At 42.6% G+C, this 19,335-nt stretch overlaps 2 protein-coding genes across 2 annotated transcripts in view; one reads left to right on the plus strand and one right to left on the minus strand.

Annotated features, from left to right (window-relative positions):
• Positions 1–4,945, plus strand: part of MTREX (Mtr4 exosome RNA helicase) — an 85,121-nt gene extending 80,176 nt beyond the window's left edge. The window contains exons 26-27 of the mRNA XM_065406070.1: positions 3,894–3,998; positions 4,488–4,945. Of these exons, the coding sequence (XP_065262142.1) occupies positions 3,894–3,998; positions 4,488–4,540 (158 nt within the window). The 3' untranslated portion in view covers positions 4,541–4,945. The remainder of the gene's footprint in view (positions 1–3,893; positions 3,999–4,487) is intronic.
• PLPP1 (phospholipid phosphatase 1) overlaps positions 4,726–19,335 on the minus strand; it is a 126,070-nt gene continuing 111,460 nt past the window's right edge. The window contains exons 5-6 of the mRNA XM_065406069.1: positions 9,727–9,903; positions 4,726–5,124 (exon numbers count right to left, since the gene is read on the minus strand). Of these exons, the coding sequence (XP_065262141.1) occupies positions 4,996–5,124; positions 9,727–9,903 (306 nt within the window). The 3' untranslated portion in view covers positions 4,726–4,995. The remainder of the gene's footprint in view (positions 5,125–9,726; positions 9,904–19,335) is intronic.

Genomic DNA, 19,335 nt, shown 5'->3' on the forward strand with positions numbered 1-19,335 from the left:
GCCGCCAGGGCTCCCAGGGTCTGTGGCAGCCCTGCCATGCAGACTGTCCTGGGGTTGGGAATCCCCAGGGCTAACAGAGACCTGAGCCACAAGAAATCTAGCTTGTACTACAGGCACAATAGCTAGAGATGCTCAAAATATCACTACCCCCTACTACCATAGCCATAGCAAGCATTTAAAAAAAAAACAACCCCATCAAAAGTAACTTTTCTATGGAAGGGTGATTGTCACGTGTCTAGACAATTTTTACAGCTAGATATGTATAAAATGGAATAACAGCCTTGAAGGAAACAACCACTAGGCATTTTACACACAATTTGCTCTTTTTCCAGAGCTTTTCCTTCACTATAAACTGAATGCCTGACTCCTGCCCGTGCTCCAGTGGCTGGCAGGCTCCCTGCCACGAGCTGCAGACGCTGGAACACTCGCAGGTTTCCAGTGGAAACCTGCCTGGTGTTTGAACAAGTTTTATCAAATATGAAATAGATTTTGGAAAACACTTCTGAGCAGCTCTGTCCTTCTGCATTACCGCTGCCAACTGTGGCTCCTAATGTTCCTGTTGCAGCCTGAGCCTTTGAGTGCAGGAAGCTGTTTCCAAAATGGGGGGTGGAGTGTTGTGCATCGTTCCCAAAGAAAGGTTTCTTGCTAATAGCAGCAGCATTGATTTGTGAATAGAAATCAACCCAGTGCCTATCAATCAGAAGTAAAGTGGCCATGACAGGGTTTTATACTTACAAGCCATAGTGGGGTAGGGGTGGAGGGGACAGAAAAGGGACCTAGAGTTTTGAAAAAGAAAACTGCCAAGCAATAATCTGTTTAAACATTTATAGATTGACTTGGGTTTTGTAAAAGGAAGATAATGTAAGTTTAGGAATAACTGGCTGCTGTGTACAACTTTGTTTTGAATGTACAAAAGCCTGTCTGCAACAATCCCAGCTATAACGAAGCCTGTCTGTGTAAGCTGGTGCTTGGTGGAATTATATTCTTGTAAACAGACTGGAGCAGGGACTTCCAGAAAACTGAGTCGATGTTTGCCAAAATGCAGCGTGGCTATGCTCAGGGGAACTGCTGATGGTTCACTTATTTTGGACTTGTGCTTTGTCTCAGTAATTGACTCCATATGGCTTTTAACCTACAATAGCGACAAGCGGTTTTACAGATACTGTCTCCTCATAGGAGTTACTCCTGCTGTAGTAGATGACATAATGGCAGCAATGAATGTGTTCATATGCATGCCCATGCCTTAATGAAACAAATGTGCGCAGGCTTTCACTGAATATAGACAATTGTGGAATTAGGGCTTTATTTTCAGAGTGAGTGAGTGTCTTTAGGCCTGGGTGGCAGAGATGAATTACTCTGAACTGTCACTTCTACAGTCTTCTTACAGACCAGTTTCTGCTTTATAGTGTCAGTTGTCTGTGGAGTCACAACTCTGCCTGAAAAAATTCATCAAACAGAAGCTCGTCCACAGCAGATAGTGCACTACATGTAGTAAATGCACGATCTGTTGGAAAGTTAGGTGAAAAATTACACTGAAGCTTATTGTTCTCCATATAGCTATCACTTCAGTGCTGTTTACAGTCAAACTATTCAAAGGTGAAATCTATACTGGACAGATATTTCCACACCATAAACTAGCTTTAAATTAGATTGTAACAAAGCAGCAAAAATTGTCTAATAGCACACACTACTTACTTACCTCCCTTCTGTTTTAGGTATCTCAAGTACTGTGGTTACATGTACTTAGTTATGCTACACACCTGTACAGGATGGGGAACATATCATGCACCAGAATCTAGTGCAGTCTCCACTAGCCCTATTCATTGTCCCATTGCCAGCTCACTTTCTCTGCTACACAGTCTGACACCTATATGCAAAGCTCATCTGCTCAATAATCTCCCATTGCTTTTAGAATCAGATTGCCCCTTAAAGTTTGAATAGTGGACAATGGAATCCATGTATAAAAAACAAATGCTACTGTCAGTTCAGGTAGCGAAGGAAAGGCTCTGGAAAAAGAGCTAATTGTGTGTAAAATGCCTATTGGTTGTTCCTTTTCAAGGCTATCTGTGTTTCAGCTGTTCATGACTTTTATTCTATTTTATACTTCTCTAGCTGCAAAGATTGTCTGGACAAGTGACAATCACCTTTCCATAGAAAAGTTACTTTAGCTAGGGTTAAAAGCAACAGAGGGTCCTGTGGCACCTTTAAGACTAACAGAAGTATTGGGAGCATAAGCTTTCGTGGGTAAGAACCTCACTTCTTCAGATGCAAGAAATGGAAATCTCCAGAGGCAGGTATAAATTAGTATGGAGATAACCTCGTAACCTCTCTTTATCTACCTCGTAAGAGATAGAACAGGAACACCTCTTTATCTCTTTCCCCTTTCCTCACCTCAGCAAGGCCTTGGTCTTTTCGGTGGTAAGAACCTCACTTCTTCAGATGCAAGTAATGGACTGAACTAACCTCGTTATCCACCTCTTTATCTCCTCAGCAAGGCCTTCTCTCTCTCTCTCTCTCTCTCTCTCTCTCTGACATCTCATAATTCTCTCAAGTGTCTTCCCTCACTTTCTCAACTCTTTCTCAGGCCTGTCTCCAGCCCCTCCCAGATGGAGGTGCTAAGATTCTTCATGCTCTCCTGAGCCCAGCCATGTAAGGTCGAGGTTGTCTCCTGTTCCCACCTCTGGTGTTCACAGCCCTCAGCAATCACATTCAGGTGGGCATCCATCCGCTCCTAGGACCAGCGCAAATTTTTGTAATCTTAGATGCTTATTTCAGGTAGGGTTTTAGGAGAGGACCAGGCAGGAAAAAAAACGCTCTCCTAAAACCCTACCTGAAATAAGCATCTAAGATTACAAAAATTTGCGCTGGTCCTAGGAGCGGATGGATGCCCACCTGAATGGTGTTCAGAGCCCTCAGCAATCACAGAGGTGGGAACAGGAGACAACCTCGACCTTACATGGCTGGGCTCAGGAGAGCATGAAGAATCTTAGCACCTCCATCTGGGAGGGTCTGGAGACAGGCCTGAGAAAGAGTTGAGAAAGTGAGGGAAGACACTTGAGAGAATTATGAGATGTCAGAGAGAGAGAGAGAGAGAGAGAAGGCCTTGCTGAGGAGATAAAGAGGTGGATAACGAGGTTAGTTCAGTCCATTACTTGCATCTGAAGAAGTGAGGTTCTTACCATCGAAAAGACCAAGGCCTTACTGAGGTAAGGAAAGGGGAAAGAGATAAAGAGGTGTTCCTGTTTTATCTCTTACGAGGTAGATAACCTCGTAACCTCTCTTTATCTCCATACTGATTTATACCTGCCTCTGGAGATTTCCATTACTTGCATCTGAAGAAGTGAGGTTCTTACCTACGAAAGCTTATGCTCCCAATACTTCTGTTAGTCTTAAAGGTGCCACAGGACCCTCTGTTGCTTTTTACAGATTCAGACTAACAGCTACCCCTCTGATACTTAGCTAGGGTTGGAGTTTTTTGGAATGTGGGGTTAGGGTAGAAGGAGGTATTGATACTTTGAGCATCTCTAGCTCTTGTGCCTGTACTACAGGCTAAATTTCTTGTGCAATATTCAGGATTTCTAAAACTTGGCCACCTATCTCACTCAGCTGCTCATGTACAAGAACTAAATTTGCCAATAAACTTCATGTTCCAGCTTTCATTTCTAGAAATTGTCAGTTAGTGGTTTTAAACTGGAATTCTGTTACAAATCCAAAGCATTGTACTTAAGGAAGTAGGCCTGAACTTGTACGGTTTAAGGATATCCTTCACGTAGCAGCCCACATTACATCCTGTACTTACATTAATGATGTGTCATGTAATGAATTTAGTCAACTTTCTTGTTGTTATTAAGTGAAGTGACAGCTAAAAAACAAAGGTTTCATTTTTTATCTAGGTAGCATAATTCGTTGTATGAGGCGGCTAGAAGAATTGCTCCGACAGATGTGTCAAGCAGCAAAGGCCATTGGAAACACAGAGCTGGAAAATAAGTTTGCAGAAGGTATGTATTTAGAATATGGTTATAAATAGAAGGGGTGAAAGCATGTGCCTATGAACTAAATCATTTCAGCTTGTAAAGAAAATATTTAAGCCAAGTTCTTCCCTTTTGAATTGTTATTGAAAATGCTACGTTATCTGAGATAAAAGCACTCTTAATTTAACACATTGTCAACTTGATTCTTTCTATAGAGAGGTATGGGTGCTGGAAAGTCTGACTTGGCTTTAGAGAGTTTATTTGCAATAGGAGTAAAAGCTAGCTTTTCCCCCCATAAATATTTGGTAGATTTATGCCTATAACTGCTTAAAAGCACAAACTCTACCTTTGGAAGGGTAGATGCATTATCTGTACTTTATCCATGAGTCTGAAGTCATGACTTCGACTGTGCACATAGAATATACAAGTCTCACGGCCTGTTAAAGGTACCACATTATCTAGTTCAGCTTCTACCTGTATGACAGGCATACTGATCTGTTTTTTTCTTTTTGATAGGAATTACCAAAATCAAGAGAGATATTGTGTTTGCTGCAAGCCTCTACCTATAAGAAATCTATTTTCTGGAAGACCATTATAGAGTGGGAGCAATCTGAGACTTGCTCACGGAGCAGAATAATTTTAGACTGGTGGCATCAGGCCAGTTTGCCATCTTCACCCCCAAGACAGACATTTAATGGTGTATGCATTTAAAACAGGAAGCAGTTTAGCAAAGCATATTACATACACAGTGCTGTTTGTACATAAGTGTTACCATGTTATTTTAATAAAAAATTACATTTGTGTTTTTATAAGCAGTAAGCTTGAATAGAATTAAAAAAGATTTTTAAAGCTATTAGATATACACAATGCTGTTATATGTTACTATATACATGTAAAGTGAGCATCCAAGAGATATAGCAGCAGCAGTCCCTTAAAGGCATTTTTATTTTACATAGGGAGACTCATTAAAATCATTTTTCTTTTAGAAAGCAGGAGACTTCACAGGATCATGCTCAGCAATTCTTCAGGGTTGGTGATTACTGCCATAGTGATTTCCATTTGTTGGTGTCTCATGTAGAGTTGTATGCGAATCTTCTTCGTTGGGTTTAAACGTACATCCCCTCACTTTGAAAAAATCTGATACGTACACCACCTAAGTGAACAAATTATACACTGTTAGAATCCTGTAATTGGCACTTTTGTCTTGAGGACTAGAATCCTGTAAAACCTTATGCCCATTGTCTGTCAACTAAAACTATCCACATTAAGGAGGTAGTCCTACAGTGTAAGTTCTTATGCATTTGGATTGGTCTTGTGTAGTGGTATGTGGAGCTAGGGCACTAAATTAACTGGTTCTGAGAGGAAAAGTGACTACAAGAGCTATTTACATTAAAGCTCAGATTTTCTGGTAGTTGATCAATCTAATATTTCAGGTGACAGCTTGCTCATTCTTTTCCCTTATAGTATTTTGGGATGTAATAGAAAAAAGGAAGTATGTATTTATGGTGAAACTAAGTTTAGCTCAAAGTCTACTTATTAATTGGCGGACCTCAGTTTCATACAATCCAGCAAATCCTGCACACTCTAGTTTCTGGAGAATCACTACAACCTTCCTTATGAGTGGACATTCTAAAGGTGTAAGTTGCATGCATCAGTGTGGGTGTTACTGCTTTCCAAGTTCACAGTCCAAAGCATTCCTATCATTTTATATTTAAATAAGTTGCAAATTGTTATACATATTCTGCTTTATAATATAAACACTTCATTAGGAGTATCTGTGGTTAACTTTATGCCATTTATGTACTGTGCACTCAACCCAAGCAGGACAAAATATTCATAGAGGCCTATCAGCACACTCAAAACCTATTTGAAATTGACAAACTTACTTTTAACGAAGGTTATCTACTGAATTAAAAACTGGCAGCAACCATCTGCTGCTTAATATTTTAACAGTCAAACACTGAACTGCTGGAAGGCACTGGCTAACCCTAACCCTGGAACCAAAGTGCTAAACCTAGTGTTTGACAGAAGTAGCCTCTTCTGTAGGTACAGAGTATTTTCTTCATTTTAGTTCAAAGTTGAGGAACCAGGAAAGAGTGTTGTCCTCCACCTAGCTTATTCATAGCTTGGAAGAAGGATGAGATTTACTAGTTCTAAAGTCTTTGACAACCAGAAACAGCCCAGAGCCTCCTGCTGCCCTATACCAGACACCTTCCCTCTCTAGCTGCCTAGCAGCAGACCTGGTTCCAGCTTCCCTTCACAGCATTTTTCAAATTTTATATAATTCTGTCCATCTGCCATTCACTTATGGCTCTCACCACACCTCTTTCCCCCTGTCGAGCCCCATTTCCCCATTATACTGACCCAGGGTGGACTGATTTAAATCAAGTAGGAAATCATGATTTAGATTATTATCTTGTTTTGTATTTGTACTTTATTTTCCTAAAGAAAGACAACCAGTGAAAATCATCCTGCCAGGAAAACCAGTTAAGCTAGCATAGTTTAACATGCATTTCAGAGCCTTAATTTTTACACGTGTTAGAAAATGGCGACTATTTCTTATTTTCTAGAGGAAGATTAACTTTTTACTGATGGCTTGACAAATCATTTAAAAACTGAATTAAACAACATATTACCCCTAGTAGTGAACTGAACTATGTTTCTGGTCACCAACAAAAATGATTAAAGGCCTAGAAAACATGGCCTAATATTGAAAAATTGGGTTTGTTTAGTCTGGAGAAGAGAAGACAGGGACACGGTAACAGTTTTCAAGTACATAAAAGGTTGTTACAAGAAGGAGGTAGAAAAATTGTTGATCTTAACCTCTGAGGATAGGACAAGCAGCAATGGGCTTAAATTGCAGTAAGGACAGTTTAGGTTGGACATTAGGAAAAACTTCCTAACTGTCAGAGTGGTTAAGCACTGGGATAAACTGCCCAGGGAGGTGGTGGAATCTCCATCATTGGGGATTTTTAAGAACAGGTTGGACAAACACGTGCAGGGGACTGGACTAGATGACCTCTCGAGGTCCCTTCCAGTTCTAGATCCAAGATTTTAGAACTGGAAGGCCTCATTCTGTTCCTTTATGAATGAAAATGAAATGTAAAGGGAAAACAAGCAAATCTGACTCCCAGTCAGATTCTCAACTTTGAATAAGCTACAGTAGTTGAATAAACTGAAGAGGAAATATTCTCTGACCATGTAGAAGAGGCTACTATTATCCAAAAGCTAGTTCAGCACTCCAAACTCTGCTTCCAGGGGCTTAGCCAGTGCCTTCCAGCAATGCATTGGTTGGCCCTTCTTTAAAACGTCACACGTAATGCCTGAATGTTGTCCGTTTAATTTAATGCTAGATTCTAGTAAATTTAGGCCTCAACATAAAATTGACATTTTAAACAAAATTAAAGTTATCCATTCTGCCCAATTCCCACCCAGCACAAATCTCCTTGCCTCTGACATCTGCCCCATCCCCTGACTTCCTCCTCAACAATTTGTTTTCTATTCCTTCACATTGGCCTAGTAACACCTGTACTTCTCCAGCTTAATTGAATCTCATGTCCTCAATCCCAGCCACATTTTCACCACCCTTGACTGACTCACTCAAACCTTCCCCTCCTCTCTCTGCAAAGGGTCTTACAGATTTCTACCAAGAGAAAAATTTTAAAAAGACATGATCTTCCTTCCTGCCTTCTCTTAACCCCTCCACTTGTCCCAAATGACCCAATGCCAGCTCTTGCTCTCCTTTCTACCACTCATCCCCTCCCTTACTTAAACGTCTCCTCTTTTCTGGCTCTTTCCCATCACAATAGAAACCTGCTTTAGTCTCTCTCATCTTAAGCCCACCCTTGACCCCACTTACCTCTCCAGCTACCAACCCTTCTCCTTCTAATCTCTAAGCTCATTGAGCACACCTGTTAAAAATCACGGTCAACATTCTCCTCCTCCAATTCAATCTTAGACTCCCTGAAATACAGCTTCTGCCCCTTGCACTCCCCTGAAACTGCTCTAAGTCTTTACTCACCCTTTCCTAGCCATGTCAGTTGCAGCAGCAGTACTCCATCCTCATCCTTGACCTGTCAATCACCTTTCAAACTGACTGTACTCCTCTTGAAATATTGTCCTCTCTTGGCTTCCATGAATGTCCTCCCGCTTCTTCTCTGACCTCTCAAATTGCTCTCATCAGTGTCATAAGAATGACCCTACTGGGTCAGACCAAAGATCCATCTAGCCCAGTATCCTGTCTTCCAACAGTGGCCAGTGCCAGGTGCCCCAGAGAGAATGAACAGAACAGGTAATCAAGTGATCCTTTCCCTGTCACTCATTCCCAGCTTCTGGCAAACAGAGGCTAGGGCCACCATTCCTGCCCATCCTGGCTAATAGCCATTGATGGACCTATCCTCCATGAATTTATCTAGTTCTTTTTTTGAACCCTGTTATGGTCTTGGCCTTCACAACATCCTCTGAAAAGGAGTGCCAGAACTTGACTGTGCGTTGTGTGAAGAAACACTTCCTTTTATTTGTTTTAAACCTGCTGCCTATTAATTTCATTTGGTGACCCCTAGCTGTCCCCTATAAGTCCTTTGGGGATCCTCCTCCCCCCAGCTTTCCACAGGGCTCTGTCTTTGGTCCCCTTTACACCATATTTCTGGGTAATCTCTCTGCTGACAACTCAGATCTACCCTTTTTTCCAAGCCTGCCTTCTGTCCATACTAAAATCTCTACCCGTCTCGGACATCTTGTGGATCAAGCTCAACATGGCTAACAGCTCTGAATCTCCTCTCCTGCACTTCCCTCCTCACCTAAGCACGGGACAACACCACTATCATGTCTGTCACTCAGGCCCACAACCTGGACATCCCCGTCAACTCTGACCTCTCTCTAGGTCCCGATATCCAGGCTATGTTTAAATCTTGCCGATTCTTTCTACAGAACATCTAAGATATGGTCTTTCCTATCTCTCCATACAGCTAAGACTCATCATGTCCATTATAAGAACATCCTTTTTTCTGGTCTTGACAAACACAGCCTTCCTCTACACGCTCAAGTCAGAATACTACTGCAAAAATAGTTTTCCTAGCCTGTCACTTTGGCTTTGTCACCCCTATTTGTCCTCATTTTCAAAGCCCTTCACTGCCTATCACCACCCTACCTGTCATCTCTCATTCATGACTGAGGTGACAGCATTTGCCTCTGATCTACCCATGATGCTATCCTCCATTACTCGCTCGTTAAATTTTCAAACAGGCACTTTCATGCTCTCTCCCATGCTGCCCCTTGTACTTGGGAGGAGCTCCCTGAAGGGGGAACTACCTAATCCTCCTTCAAATTCATCTTTAAACCTCCTTTCCCATTAAGCCTACAAAAAATTTAACAGTTACAGTGCTGGTGTGTTGAGATCACTGCTTATCCGACTGGCCAGTACACGCTCATGGTTTCCTGGTACTCCCCTGTCTGTATTCATCTGTCTTAAACCAAACAGATTGTTCCTGCCCCAAAGATCTTACACTCTGTACAGAGGCTAGCACAGTTAGGTTCCCGGTCCATTACTGGGGCTTCTACATTCTATGGTGGTAATAATGTGATCTAATTCTATACACGTTTTCTTCTATTCCCTACCCCAACCCTGCTACTTTTCACACCATCTGGAAAGTCTGTACATTTCCCTCTGAACAAAGCCTAGGCTTACCACACATGGCATGAAACCTACTTTTAAAATAGTTTTGATTCGGGCTTAGTGAACTACTTATGAACTTACGATGAGCACAGCTACCACCGCTCCCTGAAGGAGTCCAGTCAACACATCACTCCAGTGATGTTTGTAATCAGAAACACGGGAGAGACCCACGTAGATAGATGCGGCAATGAGACCAAATTGCGCTGTGGGACGTACAAGTCTTGCCCAATCTCCTTTCATTCTGGCCTGAAGATAAAGCTGAAAGACAGGAAAAGTTGTTATGAAGCACCTCCGAAGCAGTTTTCATCTGGAACTGCTTGGCTGATAAGTCATGGCCCCAGGTAACTTAAGTTTAATCAGAAGTTACATGATTCAGTATTCACATTTCAGAAGTATACTATGCTCCATACCCCTGAATATTAAGTTAGTTCAAAACAATATAGTAGTTCCAGGATATCAAATCAAAGCTATGTTACTCTAGTGTAAATAGCCAACAGCTCAGTACAACATGAATACAGAGATTTCAGTGTTAATTCCACTATAGTCTTAATGTTTTGTATAGTTATGCTACTCCCCACCCTTAGTTTGTTATATGTTGTGTAAAGGAATATAGTCCATTAGCACTGATTTGACAAAGGGCTAAATTGTTTCAGAATTATAAGATGCTGGTGCCAGACTACAGCCATTTAAGAAGTGGAAGAAAGATCTCAGTGAACAGTGGAGATTAGATCAATATCTATTTCTACTGATTAAAGCTAGCCAGCTCTTCCTTCATTGCTAAGCCATCTTCTTAGACTGTTAAAATGCTGTCAGATATAACTTGCAGGGTTTCAAAAACACTTTTCATACTCCAAACAGAAAGCAACAAAAGACAACAGCGTGAGTATAGAATACATAATAGTTATACAATGACTATATAAGTAGGAGTATACAGGCCTTTAATTGTCTACACATGATTGCAATAACTAATGGTGCTAAATACAGCCTGCCACTTAGGCTATGTCTACACATACAAGCTTCCAGCAGCACAGCTGTACTGCTGTAAGAGCGCTCATGTAGTTGCGTTATGCCGATGGGAGAGAGCTCTCCCGTAGACATAATAAAACCAGCTCAATGAGCAGCGGTAGTTATGTCCGCAAGAGAGCATCCCCCCCCCGAGCAACAAACGTTTGGCTGACGTAAGTGCTAGTGTAGACATAAATAAAGCCCATATAATAATTGTGTAAATTCAGCATAAAATTCTGGTTCTAATTGCAAAATAGAAAGCTAATTTAGCTATTACAACGAAGGATACCAACATTCATCAGCTGTCACCACAAAACTACAAATGTGTTTAGGTTGTTTTGACAAAGTTTCAATAATGTGGCCACCTACACGTGTATTTACATCACTGGAGTTAAACTGTTACTCTACAGACTGCACCCCAAAAGTCCTGGAATATTGGGAAAAGATTCTTAGTATGGGGGTGGGAGGGACTAAATAAAGTTTGTGGCCATTTTTTCCTTCTCTCCCCCCCCCCCTCCCCCACTAGCTCGTTTTATTTCTCCCCCCCCCCTTCTTTCCTGCCTCTTGGTGAAGCAGCTACCTTGCTGTGCATTCTGCTGCTTTAAAAAAGTTTTTAAAAAGGCATAAACACAGAGGCCTGACCTGTGATGATAAATAAATGCATCTGATGCGAGCCAAAGCCAAGTCCCAGCAGTAAGATTGAAATGCATTTTAACCTGCCTTGGCTCTACTTATTGCCTTTGAACAGCTGATGTTTTACTCTACAGAATGTGGAAATCCCCCCCAAAGTGGAAGAGGTTTGCCAGATTCATATTAAAATGATTATACTCAGATAGGGCATGAGCTATTTTAAGCATAACCGAACTTTCTAACTTCATATCAGCCTATCCTTCCATCACAGCTTTTGTGCTCCCTCCTACAAACCCCCTTCAGGAGTACAAAACACAGGTCACAAGATCTTATATGTTACCTTCCCCATATAATCCACACAAGACACTGCCTTGGTCTATCACACTCCATTATCTCCAGTACAGAAAGAGGCTAGAGACCCCACGTTCCAGCTGAGGGGAGCTTTTCTTCGGTCCATCCAACATACAACTAAGAATCCCTAGACACGCTTAAGAAATCTTGTACTGGATGTAAGCAAGAAGTTGAACAGGTTATAAAGATTAGTAATGAATATACACCACAAAAAGTTTGCAGAGTGGCTTTTTAGTGATGCTGCTTTAAGCAAAACTCCTTGTTATTTTACCCCAACTATTCTGTACTGTGTTTTGTGTCTTCAGTGTCCACAAGATTTTTACACAGCCTCTTCCAAACGCAGGAAATCTAAATGCTTTATAATATATTTAATGGGGCCAGTTTTGATTTTGCTTCATGGTACAACTTGAATAGTGACTGCTAGTGAACAGCAGCCATTTGGGAGCTCAGCAATAACTCAGTTTGCAACACTGAAACCCATCCATTCCCAGGGGAAAAAAGCACACTAGTATTACCCTATCATCTACAAGAGCTTTACAAGAAAGAGCTAATGGAGCTGGGATGTGCGCTCAGGGTCTCAAAACTGCAGCAGCAGCACTGGTCAACAGCTTAAATCTTGGTGTAAAACTTGAATTCATAACTTAGCAGTCCAGAATCTGAAGGGCTATCAACTGAGCCACACAGGATTCCTGTGCTACCATGATACACAAACAACCTATGGTCAAATGCTTCCACAGCCAACTTCAAAAACCACGTGCATCTATTATAACCATTACATTTGTGTAAATACTTGTACAGTGTGCACACTGTACATTCAAAGCTGCTACTTTCCAAAGGTAAATATTTGGGGAATGTTCCATTGGTTTTTCAAAGTAACTATTACATCATCATGTTGGTATTTTCAGTCTGCTATAAAAAGCATGTCAAAAGATCAACCCTCTACAGAACCAACTTCTCCCCTGCCCCCATGGCAGGGTCAGGGTGAAATCAGTCCCAGAAAAAGAAGCATAAGCTAAGTTTAATCAGAGTGTAAATGCCAGACAGGTCCTCTTAGGACACAGCTTATTCTGCAGATTGGTTTCAAAACATGACTTCATTCCACGTTGCCATTATTTTGCTACTATGTATATTAACTGCCAGACAGTATAGTTTAGAGCAATATAGTATGTGAAGGGTGAAAAGCTGTGGTCTGCATCTTCAATCCGGGACATGTTTTATGTTACCTCAGCTTTCACACTAGGATAGATTCAGTGGTTCTACATGGGCCACCAGTGGTCCATACAGCACGTGGTGGCCTAGAGAGTTGGCTGGTCATCCAGTGCTAGCTTTCCTTTTTAATCCAGCTGCTGAAGTCCCCTGAAGACAGCTACATGTACTTGAATGCTACTTTCCTATGTAGGTCATTGATGCAGTTGGCAGAAGGATATTCTACAATCATGAATGAGATGGGAGGCGATCTATGGGATTGAGACAGTTTTCTTCAAAAATGTGGTCTATACTAGAAGAACGTATTGAGAGACCCTGGTGCAGATTAGCTGGTAAGAGCTTTCGTTGCCAGCCTACAGAAAGCTGAGCTAATGGTAAAATGCTGTCTTTGAACCTCCCTCAAGCAGAATGTAGTCTCAAAGCAAAATGCTGGCCCTTTTCTGTGTAACAGACAGCTGGCAAACAGGAAGCCCAGGTTTCATGTTTAAACAGACTTCAATTCCACATTAAGAAAGTAACCACTAGCCATAGTGGTTCGAGATTTGGAAGTATCCTATAACGATGTGTCTGAGGCAGTTAGGTACATATATTTTACCCATCCTAGAGCCTTTCTGAAGGCCTGCACAGTGAAACCTACAGCAAGTGTAAAACCCTTGAGCTCTTCCACACTCCACAGCCAAAGGGGACAGAGTCCCACATTTTTCTAAGAGTAGGTTCACAACCTGGGAAGGAGGGAGAAGTCATTCCACACAGCATTTTCTTTTCAGTCACGTCACTGAAATGACTATCTGATGCTGTAATTACTTTCAAAAAGTAACGGCTGCTGCTGTTTATCACAAGTGCATTTTCTGATATTAAGTGTTTGCAATGGTTATTTTTCATAAGCCAGCTGCTGCAGTGGCAAATTCAGTGTTATTTTTATCAGGTTGCTTTTAACTGAATTTACACTTAATAGACTTAGCCAGTGGTTTGGGGTTTTTTGCCTTCTAATCAATCACTCTTAAAAACTGAATTGAGCAATAGGGAGCAAGACCTGGGTTGACATGAACAGTTTAAAAAAGATGAATAACATTGCTTAGTGCAATAAAATAATCTTCTCACAAGACATTAAAGGAATACAACTTCTCCCCTGTAGTCCCATAAATATACAGGTCTATGAAAGTTAAAGCCAGTTCCACATAAAATGTGTAGCCTTGTATGCATCCATAGGTGTGAATTTTATTACATTCATGGTTATAGTAACATACAATACATATATAAAATACAGGCTTGACACGTGGAGTGTATCTGTACATGCAGACATGTCCCCTTTTGATTTATTTAGGGCTCAATCCTGCTCCTATTTGAAGTCACTGATAAAACTGCCTTCAAATGGGAACAGGATTGAATCCTGCTCCCTTTGCTGTGTTTTCCTTAAAGTGCAGTGAAAAGTTTCCTGCATAATTGGAAGCAGACTGAATTTCAGAGTTAAACATTCTGTCACTGAAACTGTGGAACTTGTCAGTAAATTTCACACAGCATTACTGCAGAAAGTATGTTAGATCTACAGGGATTTACCCTGTGATTTATTAGGGAGGTGTCACTATATCAGAGAGATCCGTGTAAGAGAAAAAATACTAACTAATGCTTAAATACAGGATGCCATTCAAATATCTTAAGTTGTTCCACAAACAGCATGTATAGGTGTTGATTTGTCCATCCTCCCTCTCCTGCTGTCTTCTGTCCCTATGTAAACTGTCATTATTAAGTTACCTTAGAAATGGTAGATGCCATTAACAGTGGTCAGCTCCCCCACAGTGCTTTTAATTTACTAAGTTCTCACACACACACACTCTTTAAAGAATTTTTAGCCATTTTTCACTTAATGCTTACCCTATAATGAAAATACCACACACATGCTGAACACAAATTTCCTCCCAGCCTATGGTCTAATACTCCATTTCTAAAAATACTATGTAGGAGCTGAAAAACAGCCACTTTGAGGTTTTTGCAAGAAGCCACAGACACAAATGGAAAGGTTTTTGCAACTAGAGAATTATTTGCTGCTGTTAAAAAATTTGTCCCTCCCCCCTAAAAAAAGGGGGGGGGACTTTAAAACTTTATAAATACCTAATATTTTATTTTAAGATAATTGTTTCCCAGAGAGCAAAAATTGCTGAGATGGAATTCTGTAGCCGTACATAAGAAAATTCAGAAATCCTTTGAGAAAAATACTTTTCAAAAGACTGAAATTTTCTTTTTTCAGGCCACAAGTACAGTTACTTCATACAACCAAAAAAGGAAGAAAAATATTATAAAAACTTGACTTTGCTATACAAATGTTACTTGAAATCATTAACCATGCAATCCCCCCCGCTGCCTTATAACCCTGCCCTTAGGACACACTGTTCTTTCTTGGCCACTAAGGCTAACTCTACTAAATCCAGGTCATGTATTTAAAGCTAGCTTATAATACTTTGTGCTTCTACAGTATTCCTCAAAGCCCTTTGCAAACATTAATTAAAGAGTCTGCAGAACAGAACAGATACTCTACAACTGAACACTGCTTTGAAACAAAACCTAAGTCAAATCATGCATTTCACCTGGCAGAGTTCAGTTATTTCAGATGTCAGTCTTCAAGAGGTTTACTGTTTCCATACAAATTTACATCAAAAAGGAAATCTCAGAATTGAATCTCTGGATTTTCCCCTACTTTGCAGAAACAGCATCAATTAAAAAAAAATCATAGAAGTTAGAAACACAGTAACTCCTCGCTTAACGCTGTAGTTATGTTCCTGAAAAATGCTACTTTAAGCGACATGATGTTAAGCAAATCCAATTTCCCTATAAGAATTAATGTAAATAAGGGGGAGGTTAGGTTCCAGGGAAATGTTTATATAAAGTGGTGGAGTCAGAGGGTGGAATATTTCCCAGGGAATGCCTTACTGCTAACTGATGAACTAGCACTCGGCTGAGCCCTCAAGGGTTAACACATTGTTGTTAATGTAGCGTCACACTCTACAAGGCAGCACAAATGGAGGGAGGGGAGACAGCATGGCAGAGACAGAGACACACTCTGTGTGTGTGTGTGTGTGTGTGTGTGTGTGTGTGTGTGTGTGTGTGTGTGTGTGTGTGTGTGTGTGTGAGATGCATCGCCCCCTTAAGTACACTGACCTCACTCAAAGTACATTGCCTTTTTAAGTAGATCAGCAATTTTAGACAGCAGCTGCTGCCAGCAAGCTCCCTCCATCCTGAACCCTGTCGTGTCCCCCCCGCTCTGTGGAGATGAGGTGCAGGAGCAGGGGGCAGGAGCAGGGAGAGGGGGACACGCTGACATTACCACCCCTCTTTGCCCCTCCCCACCCCGACACAGCAAGCAGGAGGCTTCTGGGAGCAGCTCCAAGGCAGAGAGCAGTAGCAGCACACCGCACTGGGGGGAGGGACAGCTGAACTGCCCGGCAATTGATAGCCTGCTGGGCAGCTGCTGCACAGGGAACTTAGGGGGGCTGCCGGTCCACCCTGGTTCCAAGCCCCCACCAGCTAGCTCCAACAGGCTGCTCTTTCTGCAAACAGTGGACAAAGCAGGCAGCTGCCAAACAGTGTTATAAGGGAGCATTGCACAACTTTAAATGAGCATGTTCTCTAATTGATCAGCAACGAAACAACGTTAACCGGGACAACTCAGTGAGGAGTTACTGTAGAAACAACCTATTAGCTCATCCAGTCAATGTCCCAGCAAACACAGACTTATTCCCTACGATAGTGTTTCCTCCAGCCCCACTTCAGAAGTCCCAAGCAATAGAGTTTCTACAGATTCCTTGGGAAGGTCATTCCATAGCCATGTATTCTATTACACACACAGCCCTTGTACTTCACTCCTAGATTGTTGCTCTCAATAGGCATCCCACATTTCCCCTTGATTTCAGCCCATTACTCCTAGTTCTTGCCCAGCATTTCTCAAATGTGGCCACCAAGGGCTTTTCTTGCGGCCACAACCTCCTGGGCTTTGATTTGGGGGGGGGGGGGGGGGAGGGAGGGCAAAGTAGAGCCTCCTCCCCCTCCCTGTTGCTCCTGGATGCACCATCCTGCTGTTGGTTGCTGGGGCCAGCAGCAGGGGTTGGGCCCTGCCCCACTCTGGAGTCACCAACGCTGTAGGATCAGGAAGCCAGTGAGTTCCCCACCTTCCCAGGGGTGGTGGGCTCAGGATTGGGGCTTCAGCCCTGAGGTGGCGGGACAGCAAGCTCTGGCCATGGTGCTTTGGGCTCCAGCTGCACAGTGTCAGGCCCCAGGCTCCGGCCACAAGGCTTCAGGCTCCATCCCTGAACCATGTCCTCTGGCTGCGGGGCTTCAGGCTCCATCCCCTCACTGCCTCCCACCCCATCTCCCGTGGCCCCCACTGCCTTCTCCAACCCTCCATCCAGGGCTTAATTGGTCCCAAGGGCTTGCCAGGGCTAATTAAATCTGCTGTGAAAAATGATACTTGTATGTTTGTTAATATCACTTTTCACAACAGACTAGCTAGCAATAAATAAATTATAATGATTTGGGCATGTATATGTGCATATTTATTTGATTTTCCTAAAGCTAATTAAGTAGCGTAGGGGGGAAAGTGTGAGAGTGGCCACCAGCAAGAGTTGCTGGCCACATTTTGAGGCAACCAAATTTTTTTTCCTGAGAACCCGTGTCTAGCCATAACTATAGACTTGTGTAGTTTACTGTAACACAGGGAGAGACTGCAGGTTTCTTAGACAGGAAGACTCCCCAAGGGCTGGAGGATCTGAAGCAACACATTTGAACGTGCCTCAAACATGGGCTGAAGACAAAAAAGATATGATATTTGCTTTTCTCCTCTTTCTTAAAGAGCGGAGCACGTTCTTTAGCAGCCATGTCGGTGGCAGGGGTTCCCACAAGTCCCAACTTCTGGTCTTTTATGTCTGTCTTTCTCCCCGCCCCAGCAGACACCCAATGGGAAGTTCTTCAAGCAAACAAAAGAAAAGTCCTCTCCCCTCTTTCCTCATCTGAGAGGGGAGTCCATAAGCAGACAGAGACAAGGATGACCTGGATATCAAGCCATCTTCCTAGGTCAGCCCTCTGGGTTTAGTTTAAAATGGGGTCCCTCATCTTGGGACATACTGCTTTAAGAAACTGGGTCACGCAGCTCTGGGAGCAAAGGGCCTGCCACCGTCTCCCTTTTGACAGGTCTGCCTCTGCTGCCCGAGATGGGGCAGCCCTCTTCTTGTTCACCATCCCTTCCTGTGGCAGATTTTCCCTTTTAAAGCTTCCCCACCCTCCAGGTAGAACAATCCTCGCAGATGTGCCTCATTGGTGTTTAACAGGCCCAGAGGAACTCGTTAGTCTCCTCACTGTCAGTGTGAGGGTGTGTCCCTTCTCATGCCCCACCCCTCAAGCTGGAAAGGCTTTGGCATGGTCCTTTCCCACCTGGTGATATACTCTGAAACTGTAAGGTTGTGGTGCAAGGTATAATAGCATTATACATGGGTTTAGGTCTTCCAGTGTGTGAATCCAGCATAGGGGAGCATAATCTGTTACAAGGGAGAAGGGGCTACCCATCAGGTAATACCCGAGGGAACCCATGGTCCAGTTAATCACGAATACTTGAGTGAGCCTCTTCTCTAGGAAAGAGCTTCCTACTCAGGTAGAGAACTGGGTGCTCTTCTCCTCCAAAGCCTTGTGACAGTACAATGCCAAGCCCGACGTCTGAGGCATTGGTGTGCAGTCTAAGCTCCTAGGAAAAATCAGGGCTGAAGAACACAGGCATCTGGCATGGTCATGTTGTCAGTTCACTAAAAGCATCCTTATATTTCTCATCTCACTGGGTCATCTCAGAGTTGTTGCCTTTCATGAAGTCCGTAAGAAGGGCTGTGATCGAGACAAAAACGGGGATAAACCTGGTCGAGAAAATGCCTTACTTGCCTCTTTGTCTGGGGAATGCGACATGCTGTTAGGGCCTATACCTGGTTGACCACTGGTTTCATAAGGCTGCCTCCAACACAGTATCCAAATAAGTTAGCCATAGATGAAGTAACCTATGGCCAACCCTGAAAAGTAAGTCCTGCATCCTGTAGGGCTTTTAATATTGCTTTTAAGTGCTGTAGGTGGTCTTCCCAGATAGGATTATAGACGATGTCGCCTATGTAGGCTGCAGCATATTGATGGTAGGGGCTGAGGATCCTGTTCATAAGCCACTGGAAAATTGCGGCACCTCCATGGAGGCCAAAAGGCAGAGTCTTGAACTGGAAGTACCCAAAAGGAGTGGAGAAAGGTGTTCTCTTGGGAGGAAGGGGATAAATACTCTTTTGTTAAGTCGATAGTGCTCAGGTGTTTCACCAGTACCTCTGCTGTATTAACTCGTCTACCCTGGCAGTGGGTAGGTGTTGAATTTCGAGATAGAATTAACCTTTCTAAAGTCAATGCAAACTCAAACCGAATTGTCTGGTTTGGGAACGAGAACTGTAGGGCTTCTCCATTCACTTTTGGATTTCATAGTTATCCTCATCT

The sequence above is a fragment of the Emys orbicularis genome, chromosome 6 (assembly GCF_028017835.1).
Source record: "Emys orbicularis isolate rEmyOrb1 chromosome 6, rEmyOrb1.hap1, whole genome shotgun sequence".
Lineage (NCBI taxonomy): Eukaryota > Metazoa > Chordata > Testudines > Emydidae > Emys > Emys orbicularis.